This window comes from Ornithorhynchus anatinus, chromosome 17 (genome assembly GCF_004115215.2).
Source record: "Ornithorhynchus anatinus isolate Pmale09 chromosome 17, mOrnAna1.pri.v4, whole genome shotgun sequence".
NCBI classification, from domain to species: Eukaryota; Metazoa; Chordata; class Mammalia; order Monotremata; family Ornithorhynchidae; genus Ornithorhynchus; species Ornithorhynchus anatinus.
The window spans coordinates 18,129,155-18,155,288 of NC_041744.1; the positions used below are offsets into that span (position 1 = coordinate 18,129,155).

Consider the following 26,134-nt stretch of genomic DNA (forward strand, 5'->3'; position numbering starts at 1 on the left):
GTCTCGGGCGGAGCGGCGGGCGGGCGCCCCCTGGCGGGTCTCGTCGCGGGCGGGCGGGCGGCGCCCCCTGGCGGGCGGGAGCGGGGTGAGCGGGGGCGGGCGCGCGTGCGCAGTGAGGCGGCGGCGGCGGGACGATGGCGGCCGCACGTGAGTGTCCTCGCTCGGGCCCGGGGCGGCGGGGGGCGGGGGGGGGGGGGCACCGGCTACTTATTCACCGCCCCCTGCCCGCGCAGCGCCGTGCTGAGCGCTCGGGAGAGGGCCCGACAAACGGCGCGGTTATCATTCTTTCGTACGCCCCGGGCCTCGGTCTCCCCGTCTGTAAGATGGGGGACTCGGACCGAGCCCCACGTGGGACGAGGGACTGTAATAATAACGATGATGATGACGACGATGATGATGTCGGTATCCGTTAAGCGCCTCCTCTGTGCAGAGCACCGTTCCAAGCGCCGGGGGAGACACGGGGGAATCGGGTGGCCCCGCGTGGGGCTCCCGGTCTTCATCCCCATTTTCCAGAGGAGGGAACCGAGGCCCGGAGGGGCGAGGCGACTGGCCCGCGGTCCCCCGGCTGACGGGCGATTCGAACCCACGACCTCCGACCCACCTTGCCACCGGGCCACGCCGACCGTATCCGATCCGGTCGGCTCGCGGCCGCCCCGGCGCTCCGGTACGGCGATTCTTGTCGCTGGCCGTCCCGGCCCCGCCGCCTGTCCGCCGTGGGACCTCGAGCGAGAAGCAGCGTGGCCCGGTGGAGAGAGCCCGGGCTTCGGGCTCAGAGGTCGTGGGTTCGACTCCCGCCACCCGTCGGCCCGGGGGACCGCGGGCCCGGTCGCCTGGCCTCCCCGCGCCTCGGTTCCCTCATCCGGAAAACGGGGATCAACCGGGAGCCCCACGCGGGACCACCCGGTGACCCCGGCTCTCCCCCGGCGCTTACGACGGTGCCCCGCACGTAGCAGGCGCTTCACGGACGCCGACGTCGTTATCGACGGACGCCGGCGTTACGACCGCGATGGGCCGGGCGCCGTCCGAAGCGCCCGGGGGGAGGTACGGGGGGGAGTCAGGCCGTCCCCCATTTTCCGGAGGAGGGGACCGAGGCCCGGAGGAGCGACGCGACTCGAGCGCCCGCGGCGGCGGCCGGGCGGCCGGCGGGGGACGACGACGACGGGGCGGGCGACCTCGCGGGCCGGGGGGGTCCGGGGCCGACCGGCCGTCGCCGCCTCCCGCAGGGTCCGCGGCGGCGGGCGCCCGGCGGGCCGGCGTCCTGTTCGAGCGGGAGAAGGCGCGCCAGCGGGCCCTGCGCCCGCGCGTGGAGAAGATCGAGGTCCGTCACCTGGACGCCCCCCGGCCCGGCGCCACCTTCGTCCTCAACGGGCACCTGTCCACCCCCCTGACCTGCGCCGCGCGTGAGTCCCTCTCCGGCCGGGCCCCCGGGGGCGGGCGGGGCGGGGGGGGCGGGCCGGGCACCGAGGCGCGCTCTCCTCCCCCCTCGCGCCCAGATCTCAGCGAGTGGCACCTCCGCAACTCCGTCCTGGCGCTGGTGGACGGGCGGCCCTGGGACATGCTGCGGCCCCTGACCCGCTCCTGCGACATCCGCCTCCTCGCCTTCCGGGACCGAGACCCCGACGCCGTCAACCGGGTGAGGCCGGGCGGGCGTCGCGCCCCGAACGCCGGTGTCCGCCGGCGTCGGTGCCCGTTGAGCGCCTGCTGTGCGCCGAGCGCCCGGGGTAGACGCGGGCGCGGCGGGGGGTCCCGCGCGGGGCTCGCGGTCTCCGTCCCCGTCTGACGGAGGAGGGAGCTGAGGCGCCGGGAGGTTCGTCCGTCCGGCGGTGTCCGTCGAGCGCCCGCTGCGTGCGGAGCACTGGACTGGGCGCTCGGAACCGACAGGTCGGCGGCAGACAAGAGACGGTCCCCGCCGTCTGACGGGCTCACGGTCCCACCGGGGGGGAGGCGGACCGACGGGCACGACGGCGATGAGTGAGAGTCCAGGGGAAGGACGTCCCGTGAGAACGGTGGCGACTGAAGAGAACCCGGTTGAGCGACTCGCCCGAGGTCACACGGTGGCCGGGCCGGGATCCGAACCCGCCACCTCCGACTCCGAAGCCCGCGCCCTTTCCACCGAGCCGCGCCGCTTCTCGGCGTCGAGCGCTCGCCGCGTGCCGGGCGCCGTTCGGGGCGCCGGGGGAGACGCGGGCCCGTGGGGGCTCCCGGCCTCCGTCCCCGTTTTCCGGATGGGGTCGCCGAGGCTCGGGGAAGGGAAGCGACCTGCCCGCCGCCACCCGGCCGGCGGGCGGCGGAGTCGGGCGTCAGGAGGATCCGGGTTCGGGTCCCCGTTCCGCCGTGTGACCCGGGGCGAGCCGCCGCCCTGAGCCTCGGTGACCCCCATCTGGAAAACGGGGACGGCGGCCCGGGGCCCCGTCCCGGGGACCGTCTCTCCCTGTGGCCGATTCGGCCGTTCCCGGCGCTCGGTCCGGCGCTCCGCGCTCGGCGGAGGACGCCCCGGAGGCGGGGCGGTCCCCGGCGGACGTTTAGCGTGTACCGAGCGCCCGGACGGGTGCCGGGTGAGGGGGCGGCCCCCCCGTCGCCCGGCCCGGCCCTCACCTCCTCCCCGCGGCCTCCGGGCCGCCCCCCGGCTCGCCGCAGGCCTACTGGCGCTCCTGCGCCGTGATGCTGGGCTGCGCCGTCCGGCGGGCGTTCAAGGACGAGTACCCCGTGACCCTGGTCCGCGCTCCGGAGACCCCAGGTAGGGCGGGGGGGGGGGGGTCCGGCGGGCGGCCGGGACGCGCGCGGGGGGCCGGGGGCCGCGCCGGCGGGCGCCGACGGCCTCCCCTCCTCGGACCCCCGCAGTGAGCGCCGGAGCCTTCTGCTACGACGTGGTGCTGGACGGACGGCTGCGCGGGTGGACGCCCACCCGGGTGAGTACCGGGGGACGGCGGCGCTCGGCGTCCTCGGGCACCCCCCCCCCCCCCCGGGGCTCCCTTCCCCGTATTCATCTATCGTTATTATCCGTTTATCTGTCGGACGCCCGCCTTGCCCCCGTGAGAATACCGACGGCGTCCGGTACGCGCCTGCTACCTGCCGAGCGCCGTTCTAAGCGCCGGGCGCCCGGGAGGGGACGGCGGGGCGGACACGTCTCCCGCCCACGGCGCGCTCGGTCGGGGGTGTCGGTCGGGCGCTTCCCGGCCGAAAGGGCCCGGGCTCGGGAGTCGGGGGGTCGTGGATCCGAATCCCGGCTCTGCCGCTCGACGGCTGGGGCGGGTCGCCCCTCCGGGCTTCACCTCCCTCGTCCGTCGAACGGGGACGAGGACCGCGAGCCTCGCGTGGGACCGCCCGAGGACCCCGTGTCCGTCCCCCCCCCCGGCGCCCGGCCCGGCGCCCGGCGCGCGCTTAATAGATACCGGCGCGATTACGTTTAGGGCGCCTGGGAGGGGACGGTAAAGCCGAAACGGCGGACTCGTCCCCCGTCTGTCCGTACGGCGCCCCGCGCGCGGTGAGCGCTCAGCAGATAGCGTGGCTCGGCGGAAAGAGCGGGGGCCGGGGAGTCGGAGGCCGTGGGTTCCGATCCCGGCTCCGCCGCCCGTCGGCTGGGCGACTCGGGGCGAGTCGCCTCGCTTCCCGGTGCCTCGGTTCCCTCCTCCGTCCAACGGGGATGAGGACGGTGAGCCTCCCGTGGGACCCCCCCGACGGCCCCGTGTCCCCCCCGGCGTTCAGAACGGTGCCGGGCGCGTGGCAAGCGCTCGCCGGATGCCAGCGTTATCGTTAACGGGTACCCGCGTTGAGTCGTGAATTAAATAGGGATGAATAAAGAGCTTAGGGCCCGGAGGGGCCGGGGGACGGTCGGTCTCCGAGGAGTCCCGCCCCTCGTCCCCGAGGGGACGACGGAGCTCGGACGCCGCGCCGGCCACTGGGCTCCCGGGGAGGGGAGGGCCGGAACCCGTCTCTCCGCCCGCCACCCCGAAGTGCTCCCCTTTCACCCCGCTGACCCCCGATCCCCCCCCCCGTCGTCGTCCGGCGGTTCAGATCCGGAGCGACGCATAGTGAGGTCGCGTTAATAATGTCACGTTGAGTGTCGCGGTGATCATTGCCGACGGTAACGTCGGTATCCGGTAAGCGCCCACTATGCGCCGAGCACCGTTCTGAGCGCCGGGGGAGACCCGGGGCCGTCGGGTCGTCCCGCGTGAGGCTCGCGGTTAATCCCCGTCTGACAGATGAGGTCGCTGAGGCCCAGAGAAGTGAAGCGACCCGCCCACGGTCCCGCAGCCGACGAGTGAGTCGGACTCGTGACCTCTGACTCGACAGAGAGGCGGCGGGGCCCAGGGGATCGAACACGGGCCCCGGGGGTCGGGGGGACCTGGGTTCTAATCCCGGCTCGGCCCCCCCCGCGCGCCGTCGGAGCTCGGGCGAGTCGCTCCGCCTCCCCGGCCTCGGTTCCCTCTTCCGTAAAACGGGGACGGAGACGGCGAGCCCCACGGGGGACGGGGACCGGGTCCGACCCGATCGGCCCCGTCGCCAGCCCCGGCGCTCAGTACGGTGCCCGGCGCGGAGTGGGGGCTCGACGGGTAGCCCCGTCGCGGCGGCGCGTCACCGTCCGTCTCCCCCCCCCACCGGACGGAGGCTCGATACGGGCGGGGAGCGCGTCTGCCGCTCGCGTCGGCCCGTCCCCTCCCGGGCTTTTAGCCCGGTGCTCGGCGCGGAGCGAGCGCCCGGTCGACGCGGTCGACTGACGGCCGGACGGACGGGTCGATCGATCGAAGGAGGACCTGCGGTCCCTGAGCAAGGAAGCCCACGGCCTGATCCGGCGGGACCTGCCCTTCGAGACCCTGGACGTCGACGCCAAGGTGGCCCTAGAGATGTTCGAGGACAACAGGTGGGCGCTCCGCGGGCTGGGGGGGCCTCGCCCGCCCCCCCCCCCGGCCCCGTCCCCTCCCTCCGCCCATCAGATCGCCGCCCCCGGGCCCCCCCCCCCGGGCCGGGCCAGAAGCAGTGGAAAGCGCCCGGCTTGGGAGTCGGGTCGCGGGTTCCGATCCCGGCTCCGCGCCCCCCCCCGTCAGCTGTGGGACTCCGGGCGAGTCGCTTCCCTTCTCTGGGCCTCGGTGACCTCCCGTGGAAAACGCGAATTGAGACCCCCGAGCCTCCCGCGGGCCCGCCCCGTGACCCTGCGTCTCCCCCAGCGCCCAGAACGGCGCCGGGCACGTAGTAGGCGCTTAACCGACGTCAACGTTCTTATTTTTAAGGGACCCCGGTCGGCGTAGTCGCCTTGACCCGCCGCTCGGTCTCCCGGGGGCACCGAGCTTTCTCCCCGGGCTTTTGGGCTGGCGAACCTCCGCGTGGGCTTTTGGGGGTAGTGGGTCTTTTCACGGTAATGACGGCGAGGATGATGATGATGTCCGTTGAGCGCTTACTGTGTGCCGGGCCCCGCTTTCTAAGCGTCGGGGAGAGCGTAGGCTCGGCGTGGGCAGGGCGCGTCTCGACCGTTGTGTCCCCCCTTGCCTTCGGTTCAGCGCTCCGCTCACAGCGAGCGCTCAGTAAGGACCGCCGCCTGCAGTTCAGATGGGAGACGTTGGCATGCGGGAAGGGAAGCCCAAGCCGGATGAACGGCCGGGACGATGAAGGCCGGAGTTGGCTCTCCGGACCGGACTCGCTCCCGGGCTCCCCCGGTTGGCTAGAATCTGTGCGTGCCAAGACGGGAGGGCAGAGCCGGGAAACTTTCTCTCCTCTCTCTCTCTCTCTCTCTCCCCTTCTCCCTCTCCTCCCTCTCCTCTGTCTCTCCTGTCCCCTCTTTTCTCTCCTCTGTCCCTCCTCTCCCCCTCTCTTTCTTCCTCTCTCCTCTTTCTTTACTTTCTCTCTTTTCTCTCCTTTTTCCTTCTCTCCTCTTTCTCTCCTCTTTCCTCTCTCCTCTTCTCTTCCCTCTCTCTCTCTCCTCTCCCCCTCTTTCTTTACTTTCTCTCTTTTCTCTCCTCTTTCTCTCCTTTTTCCTTCTCTCCTCGTTCTCTCCTTTTCCCTCTCTCCTCTTCTCTTTCCTCTCTCCTCTTCTCTTCCCTCTCTCTCTTTCCTCTTCTTTCTCTCCTTTTTCCTCTCTCTTCTCCCTTTCCTCTCTCTCCTCTTCCCCCTTTCTCTCTCTCTCCTCTTTCTTTACTTTCTCTCTTTTCTCTACTTTTTCACTCCTTTTTCCTCTCCTTTTTCCTCTCTCCTCTTCTCTCCCCTTTCCTTTCCCTTTTCTCTCCTCTTTCTCTCCTCCTCCTCTCCCTCCTCTACACTTTCTCTCCTCTCCCCCCCCCCGCTTCTTTCCTTTCTCTCTTTTCTCTCCTTTTTCTCCTCTCTCTCTTTTTTTCTCTCCCTTTTCTCTCCTCTTTCTCTCCTCCTCCTCTTCCTCCTCTACACTTTCTCTCCTCTCCCCCCTTTCTCTCTCCTGCTTCTTTCCTTTCTCTCTTTTCTCTCCTTTTTCTCCTCTCTCTCCTTTTTCCTCTCTCCTCTTCTCTCCTCTTTCTCTCCTCCTCCTCCTCCTCTACCGTTTCGTCCCTCCTCCTCTACACTTTCTCTCCTCTCTATCGCCGATCTCTCTCTCTCTCCCCCCCCCCCCCGGTCTCTCTCTTTCTCACCTTCAGGCACAAGATGGAACTCATAGAGGAGAAGGCGTCTCAGAACCCCGAGCGGACCGTCACCTTGAACAGGTGACCCCGGCCCGGCCCCTCGGGCGGGCGGGCGGGCGGGCGGGCGGCCGGTAAAGCCTCGGCGGGGCCGCCCGGTCACGGGCCGGGCCGGGCCGGGCGGCCGTCGGGAGGGGGAGGCGGGGCCGCTCTGAGCCGGCGGCTGACGGTGCGCGTCGGGGGGCGGTCCGTGCCGGCCACCCAGGTTCGGGGACTTCGTGGACGTGAGCGAGGGGCCGGTCATCCCAAGGACGGGCATCTGCTTCCAGTACGAGGTGTCGGCGGCCCACGGTCTCCCCGGCGGCGAGGGTGTCCTGCACAGGTTCCAGGGCCTCTCTCTGCCCGTGCATATGAGGGTGAGGCCCGGCTCCGGCGGGGGAGCGCCCACCGACCGCGACGCCCCCGGGGCGGGGGGCGGGGGACGGGCGCCCGGCCCCGGCCCTCGCCATCACTCGGTCGTATTTTTCGAGCGCTCCCCGTGCGCGGGGCACCGTGCCAAGCGCTCGGGTGTTACCCTCGGAGCTGGGATCGGTCCCCCGGAGAAGCGGCGGGGCCTAGTGGCGAGAGCCCAGACCCGGGCGTCGGGTCGATGCGAGTTCCGATCCTCGCCCCGCCACTTGGCCGTCGTGCCGTCTCGGGTGAGTCGCCTCACTTCTCTGGGCCTCCGTTCCCTCATCCGATAACCGGGGATGGAGACCCGCGAGCCCCAGGTGAGACACGCGCTTTGGCCGACCTTCGGTCCACCCCGCCGCTCGGCACGGTGCCCGCCACGCGGTGGGCGCTCCCCCCTCCCCCACCCCCCAAAACAGACCCCTTTTCGGCCGGGCGCCCCGGGCGGCCGGACGGAGTGTGGGGGCGAGGGCGCAAAGCCGCGCTCATCTCCGGCTCCGTTCACCGACCTCCCCCCTCCTTAGGCCCATCACGTCATCTGGAACCGACTCCTGGAGAGATCCCGGAAGCTGGTGAGTCCAGTTGGCGACTCCGGACGCCGGCGCTGCCCGCCAGACCCCCTCCCTCTCTCCCCCTCTCTCCCTCGCTCCCTCCCCTCTTGCTCTCTGGTGTCTGTTTGGGGGCGAGAGGTGGTGTCGGGGGCGGGAAATGACGGACGGACGCCCGGCTCTGTGTTCCAGGTGACGGGAGTCGGACAGAAGGCGACGGAGCGGGCCGCCGGCGGCCGGGAAGCCCGGGACGAGACGGAAGCCGCGGCGGTCCCGGCCGCCCCCGACCCCGGGTCCGTCCGTCATCCCGCGGCCGCCGCGGCCGGCGGACAATAAAACCTTTGCCGACTCGAGCCGCCTGGCTCCCGCCTGACTCCTTGGCTCCGGGAAGGACCCCCTCCCTCCCTCCCGGGCTCCGAGGGTCTGCCTCCCCCCCCCCGCCAACCCCGGGATCGATCGGGATGCGGCCTTGGGAATGGGCGTCCGTGGCGCGGGCTCGGCGGCGCGGGGGCCGCCCACAGAGGGGCGGCGGCTACACGGAGGCGGCCCCTTTGCCGGACCCGAGGTCTGCGGGCTCCTCCTCTCGGGGCTCCCCTCGCCCCAGGGGACGGATTTCGGGGTGGCCGGGGCCGCCCGTTATTCGTCGGCGACCCCTCGCCGCGGGTGGGCGGCTCCCTCTTGGGCGGGTGCGTCCAGTCAGTCGGGAGTATTTACTGAGCGCCTACTTGGTTTTTCGGGGAACGGTATCTGTTAAACGCGCACCGGGATAGACGCCAGCTAATCGGGTTGGACCCGATCCCTGTCCCGCGTGGGGCTCACGCTCTTAATCCCCGTTTTACCGGCGAGGGAACTGAGGCCCAGAGAAGTGAAGTGACTCGCCCGGGGTCACGCGGGGGACGGGCGACGGACCCGGGATTAGAATCCGTGACCTCCCGGCTCCCGGGTCTGGGATCCACCAGCTAGATCCGCTTCCCTGGTCCCTGCCCTGCCCTGTGCGCCCGGTGGCGGGGTTGGGTACCGGGGGGATGAGTATGGACTTCTCTCCGCGGACTGGTCCGTCTCCCTCCTCTAACGGTCTCTGTCAAGCGCTCACTGGGTGTCAAACACCGATCTGAGCACCGGGGCAGACACGGGTCAGTCAGGTCGGACACAGTCCCTATCCCTCGTGGGGCTTCCGGTCTAAGTCGGGGGGAGGACCGGTACGGGATCCCCGTTTTACGGTTTGCGGAAACTGAGGCCCGGCGAAGTGGCTCGCCCGAGTTGGGCCAGAGAGCAAGTGACGGAGCCGGGATCAGAACCCGGGTCCTTCCGACTCGCGGGGCCGGGCCGCTTCTCCGCGACCGTCCGTGCCGGGAGGCTGGCCGGAGACGGGTCGGTGGCCGTCTCCGACGCTCGGTCTCCCCCTCCCCGGGCGAGCGTGGGTCCCGGCGGGTCCGGGTCGGGGTCTGCGCGGGACCCTCCGTGGTCGCCCCCGCCCTCCCCTCCCCCCCGTACCCGGGGAGAGGACACCCGTCGTCTCTTCGGAGACCCCGGGGGGCCCGGGGGGCCGCGGCCGGGGGGACCGCACCGGCCCGAGGACCCCCGTGAAGGGAGGCGGGTGGGAGAGGGTTGCCTCCCGGGTGCCGAGCGCCGTGCCGAACGCTGGGAAGCGCGCGGGTGCCCCCCCCCCCGGTGTCGTTCCCGCCGCCGGACCTCTCCCGTCGGGACGGTCGTGCCTGACCCACAAAACCCCGGGGACGCTATCTCACGGAACGCGGCCAAGCCGGGCCCGGGGACACGGCGTCGGTCGGAACGACGTTTATTCCCCGCGGACGACGGAGTCGCCGACGGCAGAGCCGAGGCGAAGGGCTCGGATCCGTGGGCGTTGGATTTGCCCGCCCGGGTTCTCCGCGGCGAGACGTAGCCCGCCGTCACAGGCGGCTTTCGCTCGGGTCCCGGGCGTTGGGGAAGATGGAGCCAACGAAACTCCGACCTTAATCCCTTTCTTCCCCCTAAGACCAGTAGTGCGGTGAAAGCTCCCAGCGGAAGGTCCCCGTGCGGTTCTTTCGATCCGCCTTTGCTCGTTTTACCGCCCGTTGTCGGCCTGCTTCAGGGTATCGGCGATCTGAGCGTCTAGTGCCGATCGGCGGATCGACCGGCTGCCTCTGTCGAGCGCTCGCTGTGAGCAGAGCACCGTACTAGCCACTCGGGAGAGAACGAGCCGGCGTGTTTTCCGCCCGGGAGCTCGCGGCCTAGATGGGGAGATGGATCTCGATCGATTTTCCTCCCCCCGGCAACGGGTTTTCCTCTGGATCTTTGAACTCGAACCAGAAAGAGTGTCATCTTGCGATCCACCACTAGATAACGGGACCAGTTAGTAATAATAATAATGATAGCTGTTCATTCCAAGCGCTTAGTACAGTGCTCTGCACGTAGCAAGGGCTCAGTAAATACTACCGAATGAACGAGAGCGGAATTTATTAAGCGCTTACTATGCGACGGGCACCGTGCTGAGCGCTGGGGTAGAAATAAGGTCATCGGGTCGGACACCGTCTCCGCCCCGCGTGCGGCTCCCGGTCCCCGTTTTACGGACGAGGCGGCCGAGGCCCGGAGAAGCGAGGTGACCCGCCCGGAGCCCCACGGCAGACGGGCGGCGGATGGAGATCAGAACCCCGGTCCTTCCGACTCCCGGGCCCGGACTCGGGTCGGTTCGATTCGGTCGTATTTATCGAGCGCTCCTTCCGCGCAAAGCCCCGTACTGAGCGTCTGGGAGGGTACGGCGCGCCGCGCGCCGGTCGGGCCGCCCCGCCTCCGACTCTACCGAGCACCGCGCCCACCGAGCCGGGGCAGACGGAGATCCGGGGACGAAAAGGTCGACGGCGGCGTCGGGGGTCGGCCGGTCCGGCGGCGGTATTTTCTGAGCGCTCACCGGGGGCAGGGCGCCGCGGCGAGCGCTCGGGAGGGTCCGGCACGGTCGGCAGGCCCGTTCACCACGATCCCCGTCGGTCCCTGGCTTCGGTCAAATCGGCGTCGGGTCGGTGGAGGGCGACGAACGGGCACGCGCTGGCGGGTACGCCGGGAATCGCCGTGGCCCAGGTGCTGTTGAGATTTAGCGTTTTATTGTCAATTATCTTCTTTCCTAAAAGGCGGCGGAGGCGCGAGGGTGTACACGGGACCCGTGTAGGCGCGCGCGTGTTGCACGTATAGGGTCCGTTCGTTCGATAGTATTTCTCGAGCGCCTACCGTGTGCAGAGCACCGGGCTAAGCGCCCGGGGTGGGCAGATCGGCAACGGGTAGAGACGGTCCCCGCCGTCTGACGGGCTCGCGGTCCGATCGGGGGAGACGGACCGGCGAGGACCGCGGCGATAAATAGGGTGGAGGGGAAGGACGTCTCGTGAAAACCTGCGTGTGGGGGCTACGGGTTGGGTATATCGCATGTGCCTGCGGATGATGATGATGATGATGATGGTGGTGGTATTTGTTAAGCGCTTACTATGTTCTAAGCGCTGGGGGAGAGACAGGGTCATCGGGTTGTCCCACGTGAGGCCCAAGGTCTTAATCCCCGTTTCACGGATGAGGGAACCGAGGCACAGAGAAGTGAAGTGACTCGCCCACGGTCACACAGCCGACAGGTGGCAGAGTCGCGATTCGAACCCATTATCTCTGACTCCCAAGCCCGGGCTCTCTCCACTGAGCAAAGCTGCTTCTCTCTCTCTCTCTCTGTATATATATATATATATGTATATATACATATACACACACAGAGAATATACTCAATAGTATTTATCGAGTGCTTACTGGGGGCAGAGCGCCGTACTGTAGAGAAGCAGCGCGGCTCAGTGGAACGAGCCCGGGCTTTGGAGTCGGAGGTCATGAGTTCGAATGCCGGCCCTGCCACGTGTCAGCCGTGTGACCGTGGGCGAGTCACTTCTCTGGGCCTCAGGGACCTCGTCCGTAAAACGGGGATGGAGACCGCGAGCCCCACGTGGGACGGCCCGATTCCCCCGTGCCTCCCCCGGCGCTTAGGACGGTGCTCGGCACATAGTGGGCGCCTAACGGATACCGACATCGTCAGTACCACTACGTCTGTCTATGCGTACGCGTGCGTATTTGATGGCGTTTAGGTGCCTGACGTGATCATGATTACGGTCCTTGTCAGGCGCTCACTGTGTGCCAAGCGCTCTTCTAGGCCCCGGGGTAGATACGAGGTCAGCAGGTTGGAGACGGTCCCCGGCCCACTCGGGGCTCCCGCCCTCAATCTCCGTTTCACGGTCGCGATAACCGAGGCCCGGAGAGGCGATTTGCGTTAAGCCCCGTTCGAAGCGCCGGGGTCGATCCCCGCCGGTGGGGTCGGACCCCGCCCCTGCCCCACGTGGGGCCTCACCAGCTCCCCGTTTCACGGAGGAGGGAACCGAGGCCCGGAGAGGTGAAGTCGCTCGCCCGGGGTCTCGCGGCGGGGAGGCGGCAGAGCCGGGATTAGAACCCGGGTCCTCGCGCCTCCCGGGCCCCAGCCACCGGGCCACGCCGCGGGGGGCGGGGGGGGGGGGCGCGGAGCGCGCACGCGTACGTACGTGAGGCGTGCGTGCCTGCGTGCGCGGTGTAGATGCGGAGGCGGCGTCCTCGGATCCGCCCGTAGCGCTCCGCCAACGCCCCGGCGGCGACGGTCCTCCGGCGGTGGGTTCGAGGGGCCGCACGTTGCTAATGCTAACGGGCAGGGGTCAGTCAGACAGAGAAAACCCCTATCACGATTAGCATTAACGACCTGCGGCCCACGGCGTCCCGGGCGGCTCCCGCCTGCGGCCCCCGGGCGGCGGCGTCCGCTCCGCCGTCCTCGCCGGCCCCGGGATCCTGAAACGGAAAGGAGAGATGGCTCGGGGGGCGGGCCGACGGCAGCCGGGCTCCGATCCCGGAGGTTCCCCGAGGGAACCGCTCCTCTGACCCTTGACCCGGGCCGCCGGACGTCGGCCGCCGTCGGGGAGCGGCGTTCGCCCGGGTCGAGGGGCCCCGGAGCCCGAGGGCGCGGGGAGAGACGGTCTTCCGGGAACCCATCGTCCCCCCCGCGACGACGGGGCCCGGCGGTCCGCCCGCGGGGATGGAAGGGAAGAGAGAAGATCGATCCGTCGGCCGTGTCCGTCGAGCGCTCGCCGGGCGGGGCGCCGTACCGAGCGCGTGGGAGAGCCCGGTATACCCCGAACGTGATGATAACGTCGGTATTCGTTAAGCGCTTACTGCGTGCAGAGCACCGTCCTAAGCGCCGGGGGAGATACCGGGTCGTCGGGTTGTCCTACGGGAGGCTCACGGTCTCAACCCCCATTTTACAGATGAGGTCGCCGAGGCACCGAGAAGCGAAGCGCCCCCCCCCCCCCCCCCCACGGTCCCACAGCTGACGGGGGGCGGAGCAGGGATTCGAACCCATGACCTCTGACCTCCAGGCCCGGGCTCTTTCCACTTGAGCCCCGCCGCTTCTCCATTCCCCCGGGCCCACCGGGCCCGCGGCCCAGGTAGGCCGCGAACCCGTCATCGGGCGGGGATCGGTCTCTAACCGTCGCCCAACGGTCCGTTCCAAGCGCTCGGCCCCGGGCTCGGCACGCGCAGCGAGCGCTCGGTAAATACGACTGAATGAATGAAGCGGGAAGGGGAAACGGGTGTCGAATCCCCGTTTTCCCGATGAGGAAACCGAAGCGATCTAAGGGCCAAGCGCGGATTCGGAGCCGGGTCCTGGGACTCCCAGGCCCGTGCTCTTTCTAAGCCTTATTTTCTCATCGCTGTCACCCGTTATTAGCGATGAGATGTCTTTATGTGGTTACGATAACGGACGCTAATAACCGCGGTATTTACCGAGCACCAAGCCGCGGGGAGGATGCAAACGTGGGGGACACGGCCCGAGGGGGAGAGAGAACCGTGAGCGATATCGATGGAGCGCTTAACGTCCGGGGAGGCGGCGCGGCTCGGTGGAAGGAGCCCGGGCTTCGGGGTCAGAGATCACGGGTTCGAATCCCGGCACCGCCCCCCCGTCAGCCGGGTGACCCGGGGGCGAGTCGCTTCACTTCTCCGGGCCTCGGTCCCCTCGTCTGTAAAACGGGGGTGAAGACCGTGAGCCCCACGGGGGACAACCTCATTCCCCCGCAGCTCCCCCAGCGCTTAGAACAGCGCTGTGCACGAAGTAAGCGCCTAACAGACACCAACGTCCTCGTCGTTATTACGGGGCGCCTGGGAGAGTCCGGTACAGCAGTTATTTCGCAGACGAGGAGACTCGGGCCCAGAGAAGGGAAGCGACCCGGCCAGCGTCCCGCAGCGGGCGAGCGGCGGGGCGGGGATTCGGACCCAGGGCCTCCGCCCGCCCGCCCCCCCCCCCCCCCCGGGGGCCGGGCCGTCTGGGTGGGGGCCCCGCCGCGGCAGGCTGACCTCCGCCTCTGGTGATAATTCACCGGTGGCGTCTCGCGGAGAGCCAGAAGGGCTACGGAAAGAGGAAGTGGGTTTGACTCTTTTCGAGTCCCGGCAGAGTGAGCGTCTGCTCCCATGATTTCTAGACCGGTGCTCTCCCTGTGCCTCGCATCATCGTCATCGTTACAAACGCCGTTATAACCACAGTCGCAGAATTAAGATCGTGGCTCAGCGGAGGGAGCCCGGGCTTCGGAGTCAGAGGTGCCGAGTTCGACTCCCGGCCCCGCCACCCGTCAGCCGGGTGACCGTGGGCGAGTCGCTTCGCTTCTCTGGGCCTCGGTGACCTCGTCTGGAAAATGGGGATCGACCGGGAGCCTCACGTGGGACCACCCGACGACCCCGGATCTCCCCCGGCGCTTAGGACGGCGCTCGGCACGTAGTGGGCGCTTAACAAACACCCACGTCATTATTACTGCGGGCCAAACTCTGTGCTGAGCACTGGGGTAGGCAATCGGATCGACCGAGCTCATCTCTAGCCGGGAAGTTCCTGGTGGGCGGGGAACTACGTCCGTTGGTCCTTCCGTTGTCCTCTCCCGAGGGTTTGGTACAGTGCTCTGCCCCGAGAACGTGGTTGAACGAGTGACACGGTCGGTCCTATTTACTGAGCAGTTCCTGGGGGCGGAGCACCGCACCGAGCGCTTGGGAGAGGACAGAAACCGAAGCCGGCGTGGGCGGGGATCGTCTCTCTCGCCGAATTGTCCTTCGCGAGCGCTTAGGACGGCGCTCCGCACGCGGTAAGCGCCCGATACATCCGACCGGACGAACGAACGAGCCGCGGCGTGGTGTAGTGGACGGAGCGCAGATCCGGGAGTCGGGAGGTCACGGGGTCCGGCCCCGGCTCTGCCGCTCGTCCGTCGGGTGACCTCGGGCAAGTCGCCCCGCTTCCCCGGGCCTCGGTGACCTCGTCCGGGAAACGGGGATGCAGCCCGGGAGCCCCGCCGGGACCACCCCGGACCTACCTCGGCGCTCGGGAGGGCGCCCGGCACGCAGCGAGCGCTTGACAAGACGCCGTCGTCGTCGTGAGGGAGGCGAAGGGGGAACCCCAGCCGAGGGAGAGGCCGTCGGAGCCCGTTCCGCGGGCGGGGAGACCGAGGCCCCGGGCGGCGAAGCGACCCGCCCCAGGTCGGCCGCACCCGGGAGCGGGTCGCAACGCGGAGGGGCCGGAAGAGCGTCGTGGCCACGGTGAGTCGCCCCCCCCCCCCCCCCCCCCCCGCCCCGGCGGGGGGATTTCCCTCCTCCCGATTTATTCAACGAACCCCGTCGGGCGGAAGGATGAGTCACCCCCCGGAGCGACGGAGACGGACCCGAATCCCCCGGGCCGGGGAGGCCCCCGCCGGCCCGCCCGCCGCGCTCTGGAAGCGAGCGCGGCGCCGACGCCACCCTTCCTTCCTCTCCGAAACCCGCGGGACCCAGCGGGCCCGCGCCCGCGGCCCACCCCGCGGCCCGTCAGGGAGGAGCCCGTGACCTCGGGCCCGCTCGCTTCTCCGGGCCCCGGTTCCCCCGCGTGGACCAGGACCGCGAGCCCCGCGCTCGGCGCGGCGCCCGGGAGAGGCCCGACCGGCGCCGCGATCGGCGCGGCCCGCCGGAAGGAGCCCGGGCTCGGGAGTCGGAGGCCGTGGGTTCGGACGCCGGCTCTGCCGCTCGGCAGCCGCGTGACCGTGGGCGAGTCGCTTCGCTTCTCTGGGCCTCGGTGACCTCGTCTGGGAAACGGGATGAAGACCGTGGGCCTCCCGGGGGGGGGGGGGGGGGGGGGCGACCCGATCGCCCTCCGTCTAGCCCAGCGCTTAGAACGGCGCTCGGCACGTAGTAAGCGCTCGCCGGATCCCGTCGTCGTCGTCGTCACGACGCGACGGAGCCGGCAGAAGGCTCCCTGCCCGCGACCGGTCTGGCGTAGGATCGGATCCCCGTTTCGCAGGCGGGGGAACCGAGGCACCGAGAGCGAAGTGACGGAGCCGGACCGGAACCCGGGTCCTCCGGCTCCCCGGCCCGCGCTCCTTCCGCTCCGTCCACCCCCCGTTTTCCAGATGAGGGAACCGAGGGCCGGGGAAGAGAAGCGACTCGCCCCGGGTCGCGGGGCAGACCTCCCCGCTTCGCGCGCGGAGCTCACCGGGTCTGGCGGGCGCCGTACCGAGCGCCTGGGGGAGTGGGCTCGACTCGACAGATCCCCGCTCTCCGGGAGCTTCCGGTTCCCCACTCGAAACCGAGTCCCGACAGAAGCTACGCGAGTCGCGCCGGGGGCGGGGAGGGACCGGACCCCCGTCCCCGTCGTACGGAGAGGGGGGCCGAGGCCCGGCGAGGTCGGGCCGCCGCCGCGGATCCCCCCCGCCCCCCTCCCGGGCCCGCCCCGCTCGCCGGGGGCCGCGGGAGAGAGATCGGATTTGAATAGTCCAAAGATAGAAGCGGGGCCGCGCTTTTGCGGCGCCGACTTTGCATAGCCTAAATCCCGCCGCGGCCGCTAAGAGGGAGAGTCCGCCTGCCCTCCCCCCCTCAGAAAACGGAAGGTCGAATGGCCCCCCCCCCCCCCGCCCGTCGGGGCGCCCGGTACGGGGCCTCGGCTCCTTCACCGCACCCTCCCCCCCTCCGTTCGTCCCCTCGCCTTCGCGGAGCGCTTATTCGGGGCGCGGGGCACCGGACTGAGCGCTTGGGAAAGCGCGGCGCCGCGAGAGAGCGCGCCAGGCCCCGCCCCCGGGGACCGGAAGCGCGTTGAGGGCGGGGACGGTCGGTCGTCGCGTCGGACCGTCCCGAACGCTCGGCGTGGCGCTCTTCCCACGGGAAGCGCTCAGGAGGTACGGCGGCCTTGCCCGGTGCGACGCCCGGCGCGTACTGAGCGCCGAAATGCCGTACCTTTTCCCAAAGGGAATTCTCGCTTTCTCGGGCGGGGCAGAGATGCGTCTGGCCGCTTCTGCCGTCTTGGCTGCACCATCCCGAACGCCCAGTACGCCGCCGCGCCGGAGGCGCTCGGCACACTCGGCCGCTGGTGGCTCTCTGGGGACGCGTCGCCAGCGGGAGGGGCGAGGCGGCGGGTCCGATCCCGCGGCCCCTGCCGCCCTCGGGAACCTCCCGCCACCTCGGCCTTCCCCACCCAGGGGAGGAGGCCCGGGACTGGGCGGTTGGGAGTCCTGGGTTCGAGTCCCCACCCCGCCCCGGCTCCGTTCCGGCTGCGCGGGGGGGGCGATAGGCGAGGCCTGCGGGGAAGGGGTCGTGTCTACCGGCTCTGTCGTATTGTCCCCCCCCCCCCGGGCGCTCGGTACAGCCTTCCGCAGACCGGCGGCGCTCAATAAATAGCACTGCCCGACGGATCGGCCGGGGAGGCGGACGAGCCTCGGAAAGGCCATCTCGGACGCGCTCGGCTCTGGGCCGAGACCCACGCTGAGCGAGACCGGGGGATCTGGGAGTCGGAGGACCTGGGTCCTAATCCCGGCTCCGCCCCGTGTCTGCTGTGTGGCCCGGGCCACGTCGCCTGGCTTCCCTGGGCCTCGGGCGTCTCGCCTGCGGAACGGGGATTCGCGCCGTGGGCCCCGAGCGGGACGGGGACCGCGTCCAAAGCGATTAACCTGTATAATGAGCGTGGCGGTATCCGGTAGGCGCTTGCCGATCTGTCCGTTCCGAGCGCTCGGCGCGGTGCTCCGCGCGTGGTGAGCGCTCGGTAAATACTATTGAATGGATGAACACGGGCCGAGCGCCGTTCTGAGCGCCGGGGTGGATGCGAGGATATCGGGTTGCCCCACGCGGGGCTCGCGGTCCTCGTCCCCATTTAACGGATGAGGGAGCCGAGGCCCGGAGAAGTGACGGGGCTCGCCCGACGTCGCTCGGCGGACGAGCGGCGGAGCCGGGATCTGAACCCGCCTCCTCCGACTCCCAAGCCCGGGCTCTTTCCGCTGAGCCACACGGGGCTCACGGTGTCGATCCCCATTTTACAGGGGAGGTTGACGAAGCCCGGAGAAGAAGAAGGGGAAGAGGGTTGACGTCGGTGTCCGTTAAGCGCTCACTACGTGCCGAGCACTGTTCTAAGCGCCGGGCAGGTGCGAGGTGATCGGGCTGTCCCACGTGGGGCTCGCAGTCTTCATCCCCCTTTCACAGATGAGGTCACCGAGGCCCAGGGAAGTGACTCGCCCGGAGTCACACGGCCGATAAGCGGCAGAGCCGGGATCAGAACCCGGGACTTCCGACTCCCGAGCCCGGGCCCCCTCGGGGCTTCTCTAAGTGAAGTGACCGGACCGAGGTCACGCGGCGGGCGGGCGGGCGGCGGAGCCGGGAGGGGACCCCACGAGGCCCGGCGACCGGATCTGCCCACGCCTTCGGCCCGGCGGGGGTCCGGCCCTCGGTGAGAACCCGCGTTGGCCCCGGCGGTTGACCTAGCGCGACGTCAGGCGCCGCGGTAGGTCGGTCGCCGATTTGAAGATCTCGCCCCCCCCCGCCCCCTTTCTTTTCCTTTTTTCCGGAATTGGTTCGGCGCTTACTCGTCGCTCGGTCGTATCGGTTGAGCGCTTACCACGTGCGGAGCGCCGGAGCGCACGGTACTATGGGCCGGGCGGCCCAGTCGACATCGGGCCGGACCCGGTCGCCGTCCCTTACGGGGCTCCCGGTTTACGGGTGAGGTCACCGTAGGCCCAGAGAAGTGCAGTGACTCGCCCACAGTCACAGGGCTGCCGAGCGGCGGAGCTGGGATTCGAACCCACGCCCTCTGACTCCAAAGCCCGGGCTCTTTCCACTGAGCCACGCGGCCGCTCTGGTTCCCTCCGATCGGGGATCACAGCACCCTCTCCGTGCGCCCGTAGCAACGGCGATAGCAGTAGTAGCTCTCAAGTGCTCCGAAGTGCTTCCCGTGTGCCAGGCACTGGGATAGACGCTGGGGAAGGTGGACGACGAGCGGGTTAGACGCCGTCCCGCTCCCTCACGGGACTCTCAGACTAAGGGAGGCCCGGCGGGAAGAGCCTGGGAGTCGGAGGACCCGGGTTCTCATCCGGGCTCTGCCCGGTGCTCGCTCGGTGACCTCGGGCGAGTCACTTCCCGCCTCCGGGCCTCAGTTTTCTTCCCCTCTCCCCTTGACCGCGCCCCGTCCGGACGAGGGACCGCGTCCGACCCCATCCGCCCGCGGCGTTCGACGCGTGGTAGTCGTTCGGCGGATACCGTTAAGAAGGGGCCCCGACCGGCCAAAAACCGAGCGTCGAGTCCCCATTTTACAGTCGAGGCAACGGGGGAAGCGAAGCGGCTCGCCCCGAGTCGCGCGGCGGGCGGGCGGCGGAGCCGGGATCGGGGACCCGGTCCCCCCGGCGCCCGGGCCCGCCGGGCCTCGCCGCCTCAGAGCGGAGGTCCCGACCCGCTCCGTCCCCGCCTCGGGATGGGGGGGGGGGGGATCTCTTTGCCGGGCCCCCTCCCGTCACCCCCGGAGATCGCGAAGGTGTCTGAGGTTCTGAGGAGAGGAGGCCGGCCTCTTCCCCGAGGCGCCCCCGGTCTCGGGACGGTCTCCGGGTCCTCCGCCCTCCTTCTTCGGAAACGGCTCCCCGCCGCCCTCCGCCGGTGTCGGCTGCCGATTCTCTGGATGAAACGCGTCACTCCGGCCCCGGGAAGCGGCGCGGGGTCACGAGGTTTCCTCCCGGGCGAAGCCCGGCGCCGGAGTGTCCTCGCGGCGCTAGAGGGCCCGGGGGGGGGGTTCGAGGCCGCCCCGTCGGGGACCCCCAAAGGAGACGGCGGGGAGGGGGACGCGAGGGGCAGCGGACCCGTCTTCGGTGACCGGGAAACTGACCGGGGCCGAGCTCGCCTCGCATCGCGTCCGGCGGCGACCGGGAAACGCCTCGACGGCGAGCCCGTCTTCAGTCGAACCCACAGGGGACCGTCGGAAAAGCCAACCCGTCTCGAGTCGGTTCCCGCCGGCGAGCGGGAAGTGAATCGACAACGAGCCGGTGGCCCGTCGAACCGGCAGAGGCACCGTCGGGAAGGTGGACTTGTCGCGAGGCAGTTTCCACCGGCGACCCGGAAACGAATCCCCGCAAGGACCGACCTGTCTCGGGCCGGCCCCCGCTCCGGGAAATCGATCGCGGGAAGGGCGGCTGCGCCTCCGATCCGAACCCGCCGGCGATCGGGGAAACGAACCGTGGGGAAGGGCCCCTCGACCTCCGTCGGCCCCCGCCGGCCGTCGGGAGATCGGCCGGGGGGAGGAACGGACGTGTCTCCGACCCGAGCCCGCCGGCGACCGGGACGCCGACCCGCTCTCCGGTCCACGCCCACCGGCGACCGTGAACTCCGTCGCCGACAGCGCGGACCCGTCTCCGGCATCCACCGGCGATCGGGAGGTCGACCGGGGGAGAACGGACGTGTCTCCGGTCGAAACTCGCCGGCGACCCGACGCGGATTCCTGGAAGGGGTGGACTTATCGGCGAAAGGACGGATGCGTCTTCGCGCGTCTGCCGTCAGCGCTCCACCCGCGATGCCGAGATGTCGTCTGATTATCTCGGAGGGAATTGGAGTCGTCCCCCCCATCTCCCCCCCCAGGCGGAAAAAAAGCGCGTCGTCGCGAGCGGGAGCCGTAGATGTCCGGGCCCGCTCGGAGTCTGACCGTTTAGGGGCCGGTGCTCCGGGACGGCGACCGAGCCACCTCGTCTCCCGGCGCTTCTTAAACGCGGTTTCCTTTCGAAATCCCGTGCGCAAGCCACGGTTTGGAGAAACACAATGGGCTCCCCGTTTCCCCCCCAACCCCCCCGGCCACGTTCCGGCATGAGCGCGGGCTCTTTGAAGTTGTGGGGAAATGAAGAACAGCAGTCAAATGTCAAAAACCCCACCCCGTTTAGGCTCCCCGGGGAGCGAGGAGAACCGGGCCCCGGGGGCGGGGGGGGGGACCGCGGCGGGACGGAGAAGCCGCCTGAGGAGCAGAGGCGGAAGGGGATGGGAATTGGCAGGCCGGAGGAGTGGCCCGGCACAGATCGTCCCCCGTTCCTGACCCTCCCCTCTCCATCCCTGACTCTCTCCCCCAGCGACCCAGCACGGACCATCCCGTCACCGGGGAAGCGGAGTGACCCCAGTGGGTAGAGCCCGGGCCCGGGAGCCAGAAGGATCCGGGCTCCCGATCCCGGCTCCGCCACTCGTCTGCCGGCCGACCTCGGGCAAGTCGCTTCCTCCGGGCCTCGGTCAGCTCGCCTGCCAAATGGGGATGAGGCCCGTGAGCCCCGTGTGGGACGGGGACTGCGTCCAACCTGATTGGCTTGAATCTACCCCAGTGCTTAGAACGGTGCCCGACTCGTAGTGAGCGCTTCAAAAATGGCGTCATTTATTATCGGTATCCCTGACTCTCCCTCCTCCATTCCTGATCCTCCTCGCTAATAACCGTGACGGCCCCTTTTCTTAAGATGGCGATGAGGTAGAAAACCCCCAGCCGCTCCATCGGTGGGTCAGTCGAATGATCCACCCCCCCGGATCTCTGACGTGGGCAGTGGGGTGTCGGGGAGGAGCCGGGTGACGTCACTCCTCCCGAACCCCCACGTTCACGGTCCGGGACGGGCCACCCACCCCCCGCCGCCCCGGATCGAGGGGGGCGGAGCAGCTTGGCCTAGCGGCCGGGGCCCCGGCCCGGGACTCAGAGGATGTGGGTTCCGATCCCGGCTCTGCCGCTCGTCTGCTAAATCTTTCGGGGTGTCTAGCGCGGGAAGCGCCCGATGAATTCGACCGCCCACTGCGTTCCGAGCGCCGTACCGAGCCCCGCCTCGATCCCCGTTGAACGCCGAGGCCCAGAGAGGCGGTGACCCGGCCGAGGTCACAGAGCAGTCAAACGGCGGAGGCGGGGATGGGAACCCAGGTCCGGTGGCTTCCGGGCCCGGGTCCTTCCCGCTAGGTTACGGCGATCCTCGAGTCGGGAGGCTGGGGAGCGTCCGTCGAGACCGAAGCGGCGTTTTCGATAAATGAGCTCCCGTTCGTGGTTTGCCCTCGGGGGGCTTGCGGATCGGGGGAGGGGTCCGGGGGCCCGTCACCCCTCGGCCGCATCGGGAAGGACGGATCCGGGTCCTCCCCCGCCGTGGCCAGTCAACTCAGAAGAGTCTCATTCCCCTCGAAACGGAGGAAATAAACCGACCTCGCGGGCTAGAGGAAAAACAAAGCGTTCTGTGGGGAAAGGGAGATGGTCTCCTTCATACTTGTCAAGCAGTTGTTCTTCGGGGCGGGGGGGGGGAGGTGGGAAAAAAAGAATTGGAATATTTACGGCTGTACTACCCTGCCCGTGTTTTCGGAACTCTGAGAGTAGCCCTCGGAGGCCACAGGGCCGTCGAGAGGAAATGAAGGTTCCCGGAGCGCATTGCGTAACGCGGTTCTTTGGTCGTAACCCCCGATGTTATAACGCGCGGCCGAGGGGGCGAGATGAGAGTGGAGACTTGAGCAAGACTCCGACGCGTACGGATGACGGGCCCGCAGGACGGTAAAGGGAAAGGTTTAGGATGTGAGAGGTTTCTGGGATGGGAGGGTCGCGTTGTTTAACCGGAAGGAAGGGGTGGGGTGTGGGAGGGTCCGGGCTGGCTCCCTGGGAGAGCCAGGGATAGAGAGAGGAGAGCCGGGGTGGTTCGTGATGGGTCACCGGGGGACAGTCAGGAGGTCGGATGATCTGTGCCGGGTCACCGGGGGACGGTCGGGGATGGACGGGGGACGGTCAGAGGGGTCGGAGGGTCTGTACCGGGTCGCCGGGGAGAGTCGGGGATGGACGGGGGACGGTCGGGGGGGGTGGGACGGTCTGTACCGGGTCAATGGGGGACAGTCAGGGACTTCTGAGTCATTAACGCAAATGAACAAGGCCCCGATTAGACTAAGCCCTTCAAAGGGCAGGAACCGTCTCTATCTGTTGCCGATGGGTCCGTTCCGAGCGCTTAGTACAGCGCTCTGCGCATAGTAGGCGCTCGATAAATACCGTCGAAGGAATGAGTGAACGGACAGGGGAGAGTCAGGGCCGGAGAGGGGAGAGTCAGAGGTGTCGGAGGGTCTGTGCTGGGTCACTGGGGAGAGTCGGGGATGGACAGGGGAGAGTCGGGGGGGCGGGCGGGGGTCGCGTGGTCCGTCCCTAACGAGGGGTGTGTTTGTCCAGGTTTCCCCGAGCCCCCCGGCTGCTCGGGGTCTTCCGGCGCCCCGTCAGAGACGGAGGCCTGCGGTTCCCGGACCGCCCGAGGGACCCTCCCCGCCCGGCGCAGCGGAGACGGGGAAGGCCGACCGGATCCGGGGCTCCCGGCGACGAGGAGCGGATCCTCGTGGCGGGGTGATGGGGTGGGGGGTCTCGTCGGGACCCCGCTACCTAGAGGGCGGGCCTGCCGCAAGCGAGGGGGCCGCCGCCGCCAGTCGGCCCAAGCCCGGAGCCGGGAGAAAACGGGGCCGCCCGTCACCCGTCGCCCGGGTGAGAGGCAGCGTGGCACGGCGGAGGGAGCGCCGGCCTGCGGGTCGGAGGGTCCCGGGCTCCGATCCCGGCTCCGCCGCTCGTCCGCTGCGCGGCCTTGGCCTGTGGACCGCGTCCGACCCCGTTAACCTGGGTCTCCCCCAGCGTGCCCGGCGCCTGGTAAGCCTTCGACAGATACCGTCAAGAAAAGAATAGACAAGAGGTCTGCTCTCACCCCATTAGACCCGTCTCCCCGGGACGTCGTCCTCCGCCCCCTTCCCCAGACCTTTGGGATCCCCCTCCCGGTCGGTGGGGGCGGCGGGATCCGCCGTCGGGGGTGAGCGCGGCGGCCTGCCGACCCGCCCTCGATAGTTACGGCATCCGTGAAGCGCTCACCGTGCGCCAGGCGCTGCGCTGAGCGCCGGGGAAGGTACGGGCTAACGCGGTGGGGCGCGTGGCGGGGGGCTCCCGGTTTTAATCCCCGTTTTAGAGACGAGGGAATCGAGGCCCGGAGAAGTGAGGCGACTTGCCCAGGCTCACGCGGCGGACGAGCGGCGGGGCCGGGGCAGAACCCGGGTACTTCCGACTCCCGGTTGGGGTGGGGATTAATGGCCGCCCTCCTTTCCCTTCACCGAGGGAAGAGGATCATTCAATAACGCGCCCCGCCGCCGCCGAGAGCGTGACCCTTCAGCGCGGTGGTGTTTCTGAGCTGCCGGGGGCAGGAGGCGGGAGTCTGAGGAGGCCCGGCGTTCCCATTTGGTCCAACGGCCGTGCGCCGAAGCCGCCGCCGGCCACGGGGTCGGCTGGAGGCCCGCGGGGACCCCGTCCCTCCCCGTCGAATCGACCGGTGGTACTTATCGAGTGCTAAGTACTCGGGAGAGTCCAGTACAGCACAAGGGACGGTGACCATGTCGGTATTTAAGCGCTTACTACGCGCGGAGCACCGTTCTAAGCGCAGGGTAATCAGATTGTCCCACGTGAGGCTCACGGTCTTCGTCCCCGTTTTCCAGACGCGGGAACCGAGGCCCAGAGAAGTGAAGCGACTCGCCCGCGGTCACCCGGCTGACAGGTGGCGGAGCCGGCATTCGAACCCGTGTCCTCTGACTTCCAAGCCCGGGCCCTTTCCACTGAGGCCCGCCGGAACGGTTTCGGCGTCGGGCCTGACAGACCCGCCTGGGGAGAAGCGGCACGGCTCAGTGGCCGGAGCCCGGGGCCGGGAGTCAGAGGGTCACGGGTTCTAATCCCGGCTCCGCGGGCGAGTGGCTTGACCTCTCTGGGCCTCGGGGACCTCATCTGTAAAATGGGGGTCGAGCCCGTGGGCCCCACGGGGGAGAGGGGCCGCGTCCAGCCCCGTTTGCCTGTATCCACCCCGGCGCTTAGTACGGCGCCCGGCACAGCGTAGGCGCCTCGCAAATGCCATAATGATACCGATTATTCTCAACAACGCATTATTATTATTATTACGGACCTGGTTTCCACGGGGCCCAGCAGGAGAAATCCGGACTGAAACCCTCTCCCGCAGCTGGCCGAGAACCCCCAACCCTCCCCTCGATTTTGGGGTTTCCCTCTCCCCTCCTCAACCCGGTCGTCATCATCGCCGTCCGTTCCAAGCGCTCAGTACGGTGCTCTGCGCACAGTAAGCGCCCAGTAAATACTCCGGAATGCGCCATCGCCATCGCCGTGATAGTAATCAGTGGGACTTACTGAGCGCTTTCTGCGCGCCGAGCACCGTGCCGAGCACTGGGGAGAGTCCAGTGGCGTCGGTAGACGCAATCCCTGCCCTCGAGGAGCTTATAATAATAACGTTGGTATGTGTCAAGCGCTTACTACGTGCAGAGCGCCGTTCTAAGCGCCGGGGGAGACGCAGGGTCTCCCACGTGAGGCTCACGGTTAATCCCCGTTTTCCAGAGGAGGTCACTGAGGCCCAGCGAAGTGAAGCGACTCGCCCACGGTCACCCGGCTGCCAGGTGGCGGGGCCGGGATTCGAACCCGTGACCTCCGACTCCCCAGCCCGGGCCCTTTCCCCGGAGCCACGCCGCTTCTCTCTCGTTTATGGCGGCCGTCGCCTCTCTCCTCCTCCGCCCCCTCCCGATCCACCGGTGATACTCACTGAGCCGTCGCTGCGTGCGGGGCACCGAGTCCGTTACCGACCCGTCCGTTCCGAGCGCTCGGTCCAGTGCTCTGCACGTGGTAAGCGCTCAGTAAATACCACCGAATGAACGGACTAGACGCCCGGGAGGGGACGGCGTGACCCACTGTCGCTCTCTCCCCGCAGCCTTCCGATTCAGAGGGCGATCCCCGGGCCCCGTCCCGAACGGACGGCCCTCCGGCTCGCCCCAACGCCTCCGACGGCGCTCGGGGGAGTCCGATAAATAAACGGGCGTAGCTCCCGCCCGCGCCGAGCCGACGGCCTCCGCCGGACCGCCCCGCTCCCTCCAGCCTCTGGCGTCGGGAGGGGACCCGTAACGATGCCGACCGCGCTATCTGCCAAGCGCTTACGCCGTTCCAAGCGCTGGGGTGGATACAAGCGGATCGGGTTGGCCCCGGCCCCCGGCCCCCGGCCCCCGGCCCCCGGCCCCCGCGGGGCTCACGGGCTCCGTCCCCGTTTGCCCGACGGGGGACTCGAGGCCCGGGGAAGTCGGGCGACTCGACCGAGGTCACCCAGCGGACGGGGGGCGGAGCCGGGATCAGAACCCAGGTCCCGGGATCGGGTCCGGGCCCCGGGTCACGGGTGGGAAGCCGCGACCCCGAGAACAATGATGATAATGACGACGGCGACGGTATTTATTAAG

At 69.2% G+C, this 26,134-nt stretch overlaps 1 protein-coding gene and 1 non-coding gene across 2 annotated transcripts; one reads left to right on the top strand and one right to left on the bottom strand.

The window, feature by feature from the left end:
• The first annotated feature begins 126 nt into the window (after positions 1-126).
• MRPL39 (mitochondrial ribosomal protein L39) lies at positions 127-7,932 on the top strand. The gene is made up of 10 exons (XM_029082856.1): positions 127-147; positions 1,224-1,400; positions 1,494-1,633; positions 2,638-2,737; positions 2,842-2,909; positions 4,749-4,861; positions 6,600-6,665; positions 6,847-6,997; positions 7,556-7,603; positions 7,772-7,932. Exons 1-10 carry the CDS (start codon positions 135-137, stop codon positions 7,913-7,915), a joined length of 1,020 nt encoding a protein of 339 aa, XP_028938689.1. The 5' UTR covers positions 127-134; the 3' UTR covers positions 7,916-7,932.
• A 4,302-nt stretch (positions 7,933-12,234) lies between these two features.
• On the bottom strand, positions 12,235-12,339 carry MIR155 (microRNA mir-155). Its single transcript, NR_034734.1, has one exon. It is a non-coding gene; the product is annotated as a microRNA mir-155 (primary transcript).
• Between the last annotated feature and the right edge of the window lie 13,795 nt (positions 12,340-26,134).